The following is a 15,252-nucleotide window of genomic DNA, read 5'->3' as shown; positions in this document are numbered from 1 at the left end:
TTATTTATTTTCTTAAATTACGAAATTATTAGCTATTTACTTTTTTTTCTACAGTTAATTTTATCATTTTTAGGGAAAAAAAAAAACAAAAAAAATATATTTTCTATTAATTAAATTATAGTTAAAATGAAAATGTTTATATAATTAAATATGGGTAAATAAACAGCGAGCGACGGCAATGACATAAGTGGTCATAATTCTGGCTGAAAATAATGCATAATAATTTTGTTAGAATAATTATAAATAACTTACTTGTGGTTTAAGACTAATTAAGTCATAATTGAGAGTTTTAATCTTAATCAGAATCCTCAAAGAGTACAAATAAATACATTTCTCCGCCGTAGTCCACTTTCGATGCAATTGTTTTCTTTACTCTCTCTCTCTCTCCCTCCCTCTCCCTCTTGGAAGGGTATGTGTCTGTGCGTCCGCAAAAGCACACAGACCACTCTACTTGTTTCCCCGCCCAATCCATTTTGCGCCTTTTGATTTCTTTGACGATCCATCTTCTTCTCCGGTGACGGCAATCTCTCTGCATTATCCGCCACCGGAATCTGAACGTGTACGACTGTGTCCCCTTCCTACATCTTCTTCTACCTTCAATCTACGAGTTAGTTTCCTTTACTCATTCTTGTTATTCTTGGTGTGTTTACTCATTCTTGTTATTCTTGATGTATCGGTAGACGCATGTGTAAACTTTTCTATATGCATGTCCATTGGATCACTATAGAGGTTCTTGATGGGGCGCAAGAAGAAAAACATTGATCCGCGTTCTAAACAATCTCCGTCGGTTCGTGGAGTCGCCGTTGATGCTTCGAGTTTACCAAACGCCGCCGACAAGAGTTCAATACCTGATAAGGCAAGTAGTAACAACCAAAGTAGGATCGAGTCGGTGTCTGTCAATGAATCGGATGGCTTCTCTTATTCCACAATTAAACTCGAATGCGAGCGGGCTCTTAACGTGCTTCGGCGCGGGAACCACTCTAAGGCACTTAGGCTTATGAAGGAGTTGAACTCCAAGATTAATAACTCTGTTCACTCTGCATTGATTCATCGGGTTCAAGGTACTATTTGTGTCAAACTAGCATCGGTTATTGAGGACGTGAATACGAAGCAGCGGCATTTGAAGAATGCGATTGAGTCTGCTCGTAAAGCAGTCGAGCTCTCACCAAACTCGATTGAGTTTTCCCATTTTTATGCAAATTTGCTTTACGAGGGTGCAAATGATGCTAAGGAGTACGAGGAGGTGGTGCAAGAGTGTGAGCGGGCCCTTGGCATTGAAAATCCAATCGATCCCGCTAAAGAAAGCTTGCAGGATGAAAAGGATCAGAAAATACCTACTGCAGAAGCGCGAATTACACACGTTCAGACTGAATTGAGGCATTTAGTTCAAAAATCAAACATATACTCGATATCTTCTTGGATGAAGAACTTGGGTAATGGGGAGGAGAAATTTAGGTTGATTCCGATTAGAAAAGTGACAGAGGACCCAATGGAGGCAACGTTGGTTCAGGCTAAGAGGGCAAATGAAATCAAGAAGGCAACGAAAACGCCTGAGGAGCGAAGGAAGGAGATTGAAGTCCGTGTTGCTGCTGCAAGGCTGTTGCAACAGAAGTTTGAGTCGCCTCAAATGCAAAACGAAGGAGGTAAAGCTGATCGGACCCTGGATTCATCTTCAGGGTCTAGTACAAAAGTTGGTGAGCGGCGGAAACACGCCAATGTGCGGAAACATGGCTCTTCACGTGAAAGTAGGGATTGGGTTTATTCTTTTTGGAATTCCATGAGTACAGAATCAAAGAAAGAGTTGCTTAAGATCAAGATAAGTGATCTTAAGACTCATTTTAGTTCTTCAAAGGATACCTTGGCAAATGAAATTATTTCAGAAGCTGTGTCCTTTTATGATGCCAATAAAACATGGAATTTTTTGGTGTGTTGCAAATGTGATGAGAAATTTGTGTATCCGGAATCCCATATGCATCATGTGCTTCAAGAGCACATGGGTAACCTTTTGCCGAAAATGCAATCTATCATGCCACAGAATGTTGACAATGATTGGAGTCAAATGCTTCTTAATTGCTCTTGGAAACCATTTGATGTTTCAGCTGCAGCTAAAATACTCATAGGTCAAACAAAATGCAATGACTCGGAGTTGGTTAAGGATATCGGCTTACAGCATCACTCAGAATGTGAAGAGTCTCTCAAAGATGCATGTGGTTCATCTCCAGAGAAGCATAATCATGGGCATGGTTTAAATGAATTAGAGCTTTATGAAAAAATTAGCAACAGCGGATTTGCATTATCTGATAGTTTTCCAGTATCTGATGACTCTGAGCGAACAAGGCTTCTTGAAAAAATTCATGCGGTATTTGAGTTACTTATTGGACATAAATGCCTTGCTGCAAGCCATCTAAACAAGGTGATACAATTTGCAATGGATGAGTTACAGGGCATTGTTTCTGGATCTCATTTTCTAAAGCGGGGTCTGGACCAAACACCTCTATGTATTTGCTTTCTGGGCGCTTCTCAGCTTGGAAAAATCCTCAAGTTCTTGCAAGAATTATCTCAGTCTTGTGGTATTGGTAGATACTCTGATAAAAGTACTGGTCAAGTTGAAGATCCAGAGAGTGATAAACAAGCTGTTGATGTCAAAGAGAAAGTTGTTCTCAGTGGAGATGCGTCACTTCTCCTAAACGAGTGTTTTCTGTCGTCTGATATCCCTCATGCCAATGATCAGGTTGCAGCCACAGATCATATGCCTGCTGCAACTGTTAAAGATGCTACTGCAAATGAGGTTCTTTCTGGTGTCGATTCTTTCCTATCTTGGATATACGCAGATCCCTCTAATGGGGAACAGGTAGCATCATGGACAAAAACAAAGGAAGAAAAGACAAAACAACAATTGGAAATTTTTCAAATGCTTGAGAGGGAATTTTACCTTCTGCAGAACCTTTGTGAGAGAAAATGTGAGCATTTGAACTATGAGGAAGCGTTGCAGTCAGTAGAGGATCTCTTCTTTGAGGAGAGCAAGAAGGAGGAGGCTACGGCTGAATTTATCCCCAAGAGTTATGTGTCAGTTCTGAGGAAGCGAAGAGAGGAGCTTCTTGAGACTGAAAATAATGTGATGTATATCGGCAGTAGGTTTGAGTTAGATGTTGTAACTAATATATTGAAAGAAGCTGAAGCTCTGAAGGTTAATCAATTTGGATATGAGGAAACTGTTGCCAATGTGCCTTCTCAGTCATGTGATCTGGAATCCGGTGAAGATGAAAATTGGAGGGCTAAGGGTTATTTGCATCAAGTTGATACTTGTATAGAAATTGCAATAAAGAGACAGAAAGAACAATTATCTATTGAGGTATGATTATCAATTATGGTTGCTTTACATATAGGTATTTGCTGTTTGCTCATTTTATTTGATCATGCAGGTTAGCAAAATTGATGCACGTATCATGCGGAATGTTTCTGGAATGCAACAGATGGAACTTAAGCTCGAGCCTGTTTCTGCACATGATTATCAATCAATATTGTTGCCTCTTGTGAACTCATACTTGAGGGTCTGTGTCAATTAGGTTAATGTTAACTAATATTCCTTGAGCCTTTTGGGACTAAATGATGGATTCAAATATCAAATTATAACATTCAGGCATATTTAGAAGATTTGGCTGAAAAAGATGCTACGAAGAAGTCTGATGCTGCAAGAGAGGCATTTTTAGCTGAACTGGCACTGGATTCAGAAAAAGGTATCAAAGGAGGAAGTGATAATTCGAGACATGCACATGAAAAGCCAAAGGAAAAGAAAAGGAGCAAGGAGTTTAGGAAATCCAAGGACTCTAAGGTTGTTTTGTCATTTTACCATTAGAAGTTTAGGTTCACGATTTTGTTGTTTTTGTAACTTAGTTGTTCCTGGTGAATAATGATATTTTAATAATTTTAATTCTGCAGGTGGTCAGTGGTCCTGAACAGAATGTGCTTCATGATGGGGCTGTCGATGGAGTGTAAGTATTACTGTTGACTTCCCCACTCTCTGGGACCTATTAATCACTTTTAGGCATTTGTTTTATTATAAAATCATGAACGTCTGAAATCTTCTAACTAATTTTCTGTTATTGGTGGATGGTTTGGTCAATAACTTGTTGCAGTCCCGTTCAAGTTTCACCTGATGGTGATGTGGCAAAGGTAGACGTTGCTGCTTTTGAGAACTCTGATGCTTTAAGACTACAGGAGGAAGAGCTTAGACGCAAAAGTGAGCTGGAAGCAGATGAAAGAAGGCTAGAAGAGGCTCTGGAGTATCAAAGACGGGTTGAGAATGAGGCTAAACAAAAGCTTCTGGCTGAACTACAAAAGAAATCTGCCCAGACAAATCTAGAGGACAAAGTTGCTCTGGCAGAACATGATAATCCCATTGAACTCGTCCCCAGTGTTGAGGGTGCTGAAGAGCATTTTAAACCCTCTGTTGTGGTAAATGTTATTTTCTTCGTCATTCTTTTCCTTCTTGGTTATTTTAGTGAATTATGGAACTCCCTAGTTCTACATGTATCCAGCATTCAGAGTTTAGAAAATACGTCAAGGATCTTATAAATTGCTATTTTAGGATCAATTGGCAGAAAGTGAATCGATTCCCGGCTTGTCTAGGAATTTTCCTGCAATGCCAAATGCTGTTACAGGTGATTATAAGTTAGTGGTATACATTGATGGAAAGTTACTTGGCAGCAAGATGCTGTGGCTTTTAGTGTTGGGTTCATCATTCTCTTTTTCTTTAGCAGGTTCATACAATGCAGGAATTATAGAGAATACCCTGCCGCCTTCTGATAGGAAGAAGGGGAGGAAAGGTAGACGACACAAGGTTGCAATCAAACGAGTTGATGGAAATCAGCCTTCACAATCTTATAATGATAATGTAGCCTTTGACAACCAATTGAATGAGCAAGTCAGAGATCATGACAATCTCGTAGTAGATAGTGGTGAGTGCATATTCTATGTTGAAATTCACTATTTATTTTCTCCGCATTGATAAATGGGGATTGTGAATGATGGATGTCCTGGGTTTTATCTCTTTTAAATGATTCATGCAGAATAATGCTGGGCGTGGAAGCATAAACCGTTAATAATCAAAATCCATATTCATAACTGATGAATTTTCATTGATCAAATGCCACAAGTTCTAATGTTCTGTTTTCTCCTGGACTTTTTCCCCTTAAGGTCTATTTGGAACGAAAGGTGTAGGTTATTTCCCTCAAGTACTAATTTGGAAAGAAAGATATGGGTTATTCCTCTTGAGGTTTAGTTTGGTATGAAAGATATAGGATTCCAATTGAAAGTAGTTTTTTCTGTCCCAAATTAAATTGCATTGAAAAAATAAAAAATTCCTTTTTTCAGGTCTATAGTCAATTTCTCCTTGCATGATATGTTGTGCAAATTTTGTATTCTCTTGCTCACTTATTGAAGATATTGAAACTATTAAACATTAAATTTTGCCATTTGTACTCGATCAATTGCATTCCTGTGCAAATCTGCGGCATGAAACCGCTGTTCATCATCTTTTTGTTTAGACTGGACTAGCATTATCTTGTACTCTGATTCAATCAGTTAATCCACTCTCTGAAGAAAATGGTACAAAGACTTTGGGACAACAACATGCGGAGGATGATGAGGAAAGATTTCAAGCTGACCTTAAGAAGGCTGTACGCCAGAGCCTTGGTTAGGTTCCCTTCATGTCTTTTTTTTTTTTTCCACTTTTAGTTGCACGCTTATGATTTTAATTTGGTTAATCTGTATTTGGCAGGAAACTATTAAAAAAGGCAAAAAAAAAATTTTATGGGATACCTTTTTTTTGACAATCTTTATCTGTATAGATTTGCTCCTTTTTTTTTATTATTATTATTTTTTATTTTTTATTTTTATGTATTAGAGCTCCGTTGTCTCTCTAATATGCTTGATTAGTTGGAACCCTGGTTAATTAATATTTTTATTATTTATTTCTTATTTTTAATTTTAAACTCTGCAAGTGTTTAGTCCCCGTCTCATGGTTATACTGAGTTCTTTGGATTCAGGATGTGTTTGCTCAAAATGTCGCAATATAATTTTTTAATAACTAAAGAAAGCCATATAAAGTATTGTAACTTTTTCATTGTTAATCTTTAATCTGGTTTGATCTGGATGAATGATTAGATTTCTAGAGATTTCCTGCATTTATGGGCTCTTGTTTCTGTTTCCTTTTTTGTATGGTAACTGCAATATTATCTGACTATATTTTTAATGTTTGCTCAGATGCATTTCAAGAACAGCAGGAATTGCCCTTGATTACAAGTTCCAGTACACCATCGATCAGCTGTGGTGAAGTAGATGGTAATGATCTTCCATCAAATGAACTCAACGTAGAGAATGTGCAGGAAGCAGATGTATTTGGTACAGGACTTAAAAATGAAGTTGGTGAATATAATTGCTTTCTGAATGTGATTATTCAGGTGAGTGAATGACAGAAGAAGATTATATATCACTTCACTTTGCTAGATCTTTGTTCCTTTTTCTGCCTATGCAGTCTAAAAGGTTGTCATGTTCTATGTGAGCTCAGTCCTTATGGCATTTAAGATGGTTTCGAGAAGAGTTCCTGAGAAGATCTACGACTGAACATGTTCATGTTGGGGATCCTTGTGTTCTTTGTGCATTATATGAAATCCTTGCTGCCTTGAGCACGGCATCTGCAGATTCTAGAAGAGAAGCAGTCGCCCCCACTTCTTTGAGAATAGCTCTGAGCAATTTTTGTCCTGATAGTAATTTCTTCCAAGAGGTATTTTTGCATACCCCTGGTTTTTGACGCCTACATCTTTTAAAAAGAAAGAAAGAAAGAAAGCTATATTACTCTCTACTTGATTTTTTGTGGTGTTTATGTGAAAATCTACAACTAATTTTTGGCGGTTGTCCAGGGCCAGATGAATGATGCCTCTGAAGTGCTAGCAGTCATTTTTGATTGCCTACACAAGTCGTTGACTCGTAGTTCGGGTGTTTCTGATACAGAATCAGTGGAAAGCAATTGCATGGGGTCGTGGGACTGTGCAAGTGACACTTGTTTGGTTCATTCCATCTTTGGTATGGACATTTTTGAACGAATGAATTGCTATAGTTGTGGCCTGGAATCTAGACATCTGAAGTACACTTCCTTCTTTCACAATATAAATGCCCATGCCCTTCGAACAATGAAGGTAACAGAATCTGCCTTTCCCTAGCGTTGACGATCATTCATTTTGGAACGGTGTTCTTTTATATTGTTTCTCTTATTCAATTTTCTTCACTATCCAGGTTATGTGTACAGAAAGCTCCTTTGATGAACTTCTGAATGTTGTTGAAATGAATCATCAGCTAGCTTGTGATTTGGATGTTGGTGGCTGCGGAAAGCTCAATTACATTCATCGCTTTCTCTCTGCAGCACCACACGTGTTCACAACAGGTGATTTATATAATTTTTATCCGACTCCTACCACCCTACTTCCTCCTGCCCGTTACCCTTGATCTACTATTCATGATGTTTTACTTGTATGCAAATTTTTTATTGTAGTCTTGGGTTGGCAGAACACTTGTGAGAGTGCTGATGACATCACAGCGACATTAGCTGCTCTGAATACTGAAGTAGATATCAGTGTTCTTTATCGGGGTCTAGATCCAAATACTACCCATAATTTAGTATCAGTGGTATGTACTCTTCTTTCTTCATTCTTTGAGTGGTTTGGCGAATTTTCATGGGTATGTAGTGTTAATTTCTTATTCATCAGGACCCGTGGAATTTGAGGTTACCTCCTAGTCATTGATATTTAAAACATGTCGACCTGGGGTTTTGAGTATTCCTGGGCATTCATAGACACGATCACCTGGGTTTCTTACTATTATGCATGACGCGATCACCATGGATTTTGTAGGTTTGCTATTATGGTCAACACTATCATTGTTTTGCCTACAGTCACGACAAGAAATGCTGGATAATGTACGATGATAAAACTGTTAAGGTAAGTTCTGACTTTCCTCTGCCTCTTTCTTTTTTGGGTGGTGTGTGTGTGGGGGGGTTGCTTTTTCTTTTTCCCTCTTTTTTCTCATATGACATTAACTGTGCTCATGCTAATAAGGTAATTGGCGGCTGGCCTGATGTTCTTACCATGTGCGAAAAAGGACACTTGCAACCTCAGGTTCTTTTCTTTGAAGCTGTAAATTAGCGATGTTTTGGAACTGTCTCCTTAGCCGTACTGGTGGAACGTGGTTTATATTTGATTTCTGTCTTGGCAAGGAGTCGTTTTAGAGAAGACTTGCCATATACATCCACAGAATTCAGACAGTACGTATAATATTGGTTTGTGAAGAAAATTTTGATCGGGTCATAGAATAGATCTTTTTTGAGTTTTCTGATACAATCGACGAATTTTTTGGGAAGATCTGGCCCTCGAGGGGAAAAAATATTGTAAGTATGATAGACTTCTTCTAAATTGAGGGAGCCAGATGATTGGAGAGCCTAATGTGAGATAGTAGAGATACCCAGGTTCCTGCCCCTGGAATTCCTTTTTGGCTTTGATCCTTTAAATAAGGAACGATGTTAAATAGGGTGGTCTCTTGTTATTATCTTACTTGAGAGGTGTCTTAGATGTTGTATAGTTCCCCAATTAAATGCGCTCAGGCCTCCAGCTATTGTCACTCAAATATTTTGTAATCCAGATTTTGGTGATGAATATGAACCGATCTTCAGGTTCTTTATTCTGGATTATTTCAAGTTGCTGAAAAATAGAGTCTGTCAAATGCATGGATGGTTTTATTTAATAACGTAAAAGCATTTTCATTGAGATATAATATATAAGCTTTTTTGGTTTTGTGGTTCAAAAATTTGCAAACCATGGATGGATGGATGGTTTGCACACGACAAGCATGCCGTGTATTATTTCCATTTAATTTATTTATGTTTCACTCCAGACAAGCTCACCCTTCTACAATGTGCTTGGAAAGAATCGATCGATTATTCAATATCCAGTAGAATTACAATACCCTAGTATTATATGAACCGCAGCAGGGACATTTATGGTACAACCAGTGGAATGCTGCCATTCCGCGCTTCTCACAGTCATTGCACAGTATGACCTGCCAATTTCATCTATGTATCAGTCCACATTTTGGCTAAACGTTCAAAAGGCTTCAAAAAGTGAAACAATTCCTTCTTATCAATTATTAATTAAAGACGAACCTGAGTTTTCCCAGAATACTCATCTGGAATTTTCTCTTCAGCCAACAATGCATCCAGCATCTCAAAGTACACCTGCATGGCAAAGGGTAATTAAGTGGTTGAACATACAAGAGCTCAAAAACTAGCTACAATGCAATAATTTCTAAGCCATAGGTTGTAACCAACCTGCATGTCTCCCAGTGACTTGCTACAGATAGGGCAGGTATAATGTGTGTAGGTGTATTCCTATTGGACAACAGAAGGTTATTAGTAAATTCATTGAGTGTTTCATCCTGTGCAAAGCTTCTGAGAGACAGAGGGTACCTGAAAACATGCTGAATGCATCAAATGGCCACATGGGAGGGACTTGACTGGAAGGGTGGAAGTGAAGATGTATTCGTGGCAAATAGGGCAATTGTCTTCAAGGCACTTCTCTCTGCATACATGAACTGAGAGTGCACGGGACATGCAGGCATTGCAGTTCATGCAATGGAAGTAGTCAATCCCCAATCCCTTTCCCACTCGGCACAGGTTGCAGTATGGACAATGGTAGATATCTCTATTCAACAAAAACTCAAAGCTTTAATCATCCAATGCCTAATTAGACAGCTAGAAAGGAGAAAAGAAAATAACATGAATCACGTCATTAAGATAAACATACCTAGAATCGTCAAATAGTTTGCAGATCTTGCAGAAATATTTTCCCATTGACAAATTACCACAAGAGACAGTTGAACATGTCTTGCCAATAGGCTGAACTACCAAGCAGTTCATACACATCATCTTTGTGATGGATTTTCTATAGATGAATGTCAAAATGATAAGAGTGTAAGGATCTCTTTAACCAACTAAAGATATAAGAAGCAAACCGAGATCATGCAGGTCATTTAATTACCTATCCAACGAGTGATCGGTTGTCTCATCATGACAATGTATGCATGTGTGTAGTTGGTTGCAACATGGAGCTAGAAGCTTGCAGTTTCTTTTGTAATGTTTGCAACCAAATTCTTTCTTCAAAGAATCCTTATAGGATGGATACTGACCTGCAAATCCTTGGCTTTCCGTTGTAACGTTTGTCTCTAATTGGGTATGGTGCTTGGCATTCCAACGGCTGAGACGGTATCAAAATAGTGAACTTCGAGTCAAATTTTATCAGCAGGTAGAAAGCACAAAAGCTTATTGTAAATAGAGACCATGGGAGGGGAAGGGGGTACTCTCCTGCCAACCACTAATCGAAATTGAACGAGCACTTCTTACCAACCTCATTAGCAAATTCTGTATCATATAGGATTTAGTTTTGGAGTCTAAGGATGAGTCTCTCGAGACCCTTCTTATTGCTGCTTCCAGATCTTCTTGACTAATTGTAAGAAGGTGGTTATGTTGGATTGATTTCTCATGTTCTTCAGGTCGTTCTGTATCGATCATATGTTCTGTGATAACATCAGCATCCCTATCAACATCCCCATGAGAAACAAGTTTTGTGCATTCTTCAAATGTTTTGTTGCGTTGGCTGCCATCAAAATCTTTTGTTTCATCATTCAAGTTGAATATTACCGCCTTCTCGACATCGGTTGCATGCCATTGACCTTCATTCTGTTCTGAGGTGATGGGTTTTCCAAAAACATTTCCTTCACATACATCAGTTACTTCCGTGGATAGATATTTTGAGATGATTTCCAAGGGATCTGAAGTCAGTGAGGGAGTAGTAGTCGTCACCTCAGCTGTCACCCTCTCATGGTCATAACCTTCCCACCACTCTCTTAACCATTCATTGAACATTGTATTCCTTGTTACCTTGTGGAACATAGACATCATGTCATGTTGATCAGAAGGTGTTAAATATGCCATTTGCCAAGGTATCATATCTTGCAATATTTCAGCTTTTGTTCTGCCAAATATTGCTCCAATGAGCTTTTCTTGCTCTTCGATTGAGAAGAATTCTCTGAACAAGGGCCAAAGCTCAATTTCTTCACGATCAACATGGTCAGAGAGCGACTTGTGCAGCGATTTGCACATATCATGGAGTTCCAGACAGAGCTGCCGGTGACCAAACATTTTCCTATCAGTATTGCCATAAAAAATCGAAGCGTGCAATTCAGACATTTCATTAAGAATGAGGGATATTGTACTGAATTGGTGTACTTCAAGTTTATGATCAATGGAGTAGGAGTAGCTAATATTTTGGAACTTTCCCTTCTTCTCCAATGCTGGAAAAGCAATCTGGTCCTCAGCATCCGTATGGATTTGATATAAATATTTGACCAATTGGAACCGCCTGATAAACTCTGTCAAGATCCCAACATTTTCAACCATCTTAGCCGAACCAAGAACAAAGTAATCCAGTTCTTTCTTGAGAGCTTTGTGGAAGAAGAAAATGAGGTCTATTGGTTTTGGCTGATTAAAAGCAGAATGTGGGCGTTCCTCATAAAGATGTTTAGTGTAAGGACATGGCACCTTCACTGTTCCTGGAAAATGTATCTGCAGATTGATTCCACTAGAATAAGATGTTCCATACATTGAAGCAGTGCAAGAACCATCAGGCGAAGAATGTGACATGAAACCCTTGTTCTTGTTGTTGGAAAGTAATCCAATTTCCTCAGAGTTTGAGCCCTTATGAGATTGAACATTTGAGCTCAAGGATAAAGTTCCAACAACTCCCTTCATTTGATCCACCTGTCCATGCAACAAATAGCTTCTGGTTTGAAAAATTTTCTGCAATTCTTGTCCAAATTGTTCGACCGAAGTTTTGCCCGAGTAGCCAATTCGTAACCACTCATGTAAGAGGGCAACAAGCGCATTGTTGACCCGAAGATCTCCCTTCGATTTGGTGTGAAGTACAGATCTCATTTCTTCCTCAGATAAGTGAGTTGAAAACCAACTAACAATACACTTCAAGAGCCCAAGTGGCAAGGTGCGGAGGCTCATATACAGAAGCTGTTGCTGTGTTTTATGGCTGCAGCTCTTTCTAATCACTGGAAGCACCTGACAAATAGCTATTAAGGGTCAAACGGCAATTAAAAGGCCTGCAGGTTATTCGTTTTTGAATCAAAACCAAGGGGAAGCCATTGATCAATGTTGTTCATTATCTCAGTTAAAGTCAAAAAACTGACGAACGCAGAGTTCATACCTTCGTTTCTTGAAACGTGAACTGTTTGCTAACTCGGACAACAAACGACTCCATGTCCCAGCACAATTTTTCCAAAAAGTTGCTCAAAGGTATAGTGTCGTGGGCACCATGCTGCAGCAACCGTTGTAAGGCTTCAATATGACTATCACTAAGAAATGCCTGGTCGGAGGAGATTAGGTATGCGTCGGAATATTGATTGAACACAGGACGAAAGAATTTCTCCAATGCCTTTCTGTGAACCAGAAATCCTCATAAGAAGAAACATTCAGAAATTCTAGGGCTGAATCTGATTGAGTATCGAGTGTTCGAAGGGAAGTTATAGTTACCGATAAAAAAGAATTACATCAGCCAGGAACCTTATTTGGACAACCAAGGAATCAAGATTAGAAAGAGCTGTTGAAGTGCAGCTCTTGAGTTGGAACAGACATTTTAGAACTTCCTTCAGATCCTTCATAATGGCACCATGCCAGAGGTGGAGGCTATCGACGGGGCTCTGTCCACTGTCCTGAGATGAATGCACCTTCATACCTTCTGCTTCTACATCTCTACAAGGCGCCTCACTGTTGCCAAGCCAAGACATTATCACCTTCACAAAGAAACATTAGGTTTGTTATTACTGATGCTTTCGGTAGCAGCGACATGGAAAACCTAGGCAGTTCGCAGGCTATACCTCTTGCAGAAGTTTCTCGTTCGGTACTACATCTCGTAGGCAGATTACGACTTCCGATTGTTGCTCCGATGGAAGAAAAGACATCATCCATGGCAGAAGCTCCTCCAATAGTATCATCGGCACACTGCAAATGAATTGCCACACAAGTGACGCCTGTTCTCTTGCAGAGAACTGTTTGATCAGCAATGGAAAAACCTGGAAATGGACGGTCGTATATATCGACGAACGCCGACTACATTAAATTAAGTAGATGAACATAAAAGGAAGAGGAAGAGGAAGAGGAACTAAAAAAAACCTGTTGTTCTTCTTTGATCATATGCTGGCAAATGGTGGTTTGAATCGTGCCCAAACAGAAAACCAGTTCCTGAAATGGCTTGGAGATATCTTTGTTTTCTGCATTGATTTCTTCACAGTGTTCAGAAATGGAGGTGAAGAGGCCATCTAAGCTTTCATGCTCCAGAGAATACGTGGAGATTACATTTTTTGTGTGTACATCAAGAGCTGGGAATACAACCTGCCATTTAATCATATCGTAACATTGTTATTGTTGGTGTGGGATGAAAGTCACATCGATATCGATTTAGAGAATGATCATTGTTTATAATCAAAGAATACTATCTCCATTCATATCAGGTCTGAGCTTATACTCAAAATGGATAATATCGAGTAATGTCTTTATTTTCTTTTTCTCAAACTTACCCAAATTATAAAAACAAAAATGGTTAATCATAATTTAATAATTCTTAGGGTTTACGGTTTATGTCGCTATTTATTATTTTTTTTTGGAAAAAAAAAAGAAATATATATAAATTATTGTAACATTTATATTACTCTAAATCAAAATATTAAGGGATTGTTTAATAATGATTTCATTTTTTATTTTCTATTTGAAAATGATTTTCTCTGAAATATTTACATTTCTAGCCAAAATTTTTATTTAAAAAATAAACAAATTTTTTTTTTTTTTTTTTTTTTTATAATTTTAGAAAGGAGATAGAAAATAAAGAATTGGATGGATATTAAATATGACCTAAAATCTTGTATAATCACAGTTATTTTGGCTACAATTTTATTAAATTGAATTTTAAAGAATTGAATAAGTATATAAAGAATTGAATGGTTATATTAACTAAAAGATGGGACAATAAAGGTAATTTGATTTGAATTTTAAATGAGTATATAAAAATTTGTAGAATAAATATTTGGAGGAGTTATGGCGCATAGATTACCAACTATTTTAGTTTTTGAGTATCAACTAAATTTAAAATTATTAAATCATTTGATGTTTATTATTATTTTATCGCCTTAATCTTCCTCCACCTCGTTACATTGTTCCGACGTGGCTCCATTATATGTTCGAACTTAAATTAATTAATATCTTATTCAATTAATTGCGACATATTTATCAAAATAATTACGTGGACTATACTTAAAAAAAAAAAACGATAAAAAAGTCAAAGTGGCGAATCCAGAAGAAATGAAATACAAAACATAACGCAAATTTTGGATCGCAGTTTTTATGAGTAACGAAACGATACGTATAAGTAATAGATGGAAACCCTTACCTCATCCTCGGCGGCGCAATGGTACTTATAAGCAAGTTTCAGAAACTCGACTCTCCGAATCAATTCCGACACGAACTCGCGGCCATAACACCCACTCTCCGCCGCGGCCAACGTCACGCGCCGTAAATCCGCAAGCTCGGATCGCAGCGCTGTGTGGAATTTAATAAGCACTAGAACCGGAGCCTCGGCCAGCGGAAGATGTGAGAGTCCGGAATCGGCGTAGAAATCTTCCGGCGCTTCCGGCGTTTCATGATATTGATTTGCGTGGGAGGAGCGATCAAGAGAGGCGGCGGTGGCGCCGTCCATGCAAGGAAGATAGAGGTCCAGTAGGTCGGAGGGGGAATCCGACGCCCATGAAAGAAGAGGAAGGGAGATTTGGCATCCGGAAGGAGGGAAGGGGGGGAATGGGGGAGGTTTATGAAGGAATCTCCTCCCAAAGTCTTCTCTCTCTGTGCAGTGGAACTAAATTTTTTTTTAATGCGAGTTTTTGAGGTTTTTTAATTGGAAGCTTGATCGGTTCGAAAATGGATTGGTTGCCCACGGAAAGTGAGTGATGGAGACGTTGTACCTAACGCCCAACGGGCCAACCGCCAATTCCTTTTCATTTCCTCTCTCTCCCTCCACCACAAACTTGATTACACCTTACTACCAATTGTGCGACACTCACTTCACATTAACAAGTGAGTTAAGCTAATTCGTT

General features: G+C 38.6%; 2 protein-coding genes across 3 annotated transcripts; one reads left to right on the top strand and one right to left on the bottom strand.

Moving 5' to 3' along the window:
- The first annotated feature begins 325 nt into the window (after positions 1-325).
- Positions 326-8,740, top strand: LOC111429806. 2 transcript variants are annotated; one of them, XM_023065819.1, is made up of 16 exons: positions 326-607; positions 728-3,352; positions 3,423-3,551; positions 3,641-3,832; positions 3,940-3,992; positions 4,137-4,455; positions 4,589-4,661; positions 4,761-4,958; positions 5,584-5,694; positions 6,265-6,461; positions 6,569-6,784; positions 6,921-7,196; positions 7,294-7,441; positions 7,550-7,683; positions 7,908-7,994; positions 8,112-8,740. In XM_023065819.1, exons 2-16 carry the CDS (start codon positions 737-739, stop codon positions 8,196-8,198), a joined length of 4,836 nt encoding a protein of 1,611 aa, XP_022921587.1. In that variant the 5' UTR covers positions 326-607; positions 728-736; the 3' UTR covers positions 8,199-8,740. The 2 variants fall into 2 exon arrangements, with proteins under 2 accessions (XP_022921587.1, XP_022921586.1); XM_023065818.1 differs by having other exon boundaries at positions 337-3,352; positions 5,602-5,694.
- Positions 8,741-8,914: 174 nt separating this feature from the next.
- LOC111429807 (zinc finger protein BRUTUS-like At1g74770) lies at positions 8,915-15,000 on the bottom strand. Its single transcript, XM_023065820.1, has 12 exons — positions 14,553-15,000; positions 13,283-13,501; positions 12,988-13,182; positions 12,644-12,903; positions 12,318-12,549; positions 10,452-12,172; positions 10,086-10,301; positions 9,852-9,989; positions 9,515-9,749; positions 9,377-9,436; positions 9,212-9,283; positions 8,915-9,108 (listed from the first exon to the last, which is right to left on the bottom strand). Exons 1-12 carry the CDS (start codon positions 14,856-14,858, stop codon positions 9,007-9,009), a joined length of 3,756 nt encoding a protein of 1,251 aa, XP_022921588.1. The 5' UTR covers positions 14,859-15,000; the 3' UTR covers positions 8,915-9,006.
- Between the last annotated feature and the right edge of the window lie 252 nt (positions 15,001-15,252).

This window comes from Cucurbita moschata, unplaced genomic scaffold (assembly GCF_002738365.1).
Source record: "Cucurbita moschata cultivar Rifu unplaced genomic scaffold, Cmos_1.0 Cmo_Scf00032, whole genome shotgun sequence".
Taxonomy (NCBI): domain Eukaryota; kingdom Viridiplantae; phylum Streptophyta; class Magnoliopsida; order Cucurbitales; family Cucurbitaceae; genus Cucurbita; species Cucurbita moschata.
This window is presented reverse-complemented; position numbering and strand designations above follow the sequence as displayed.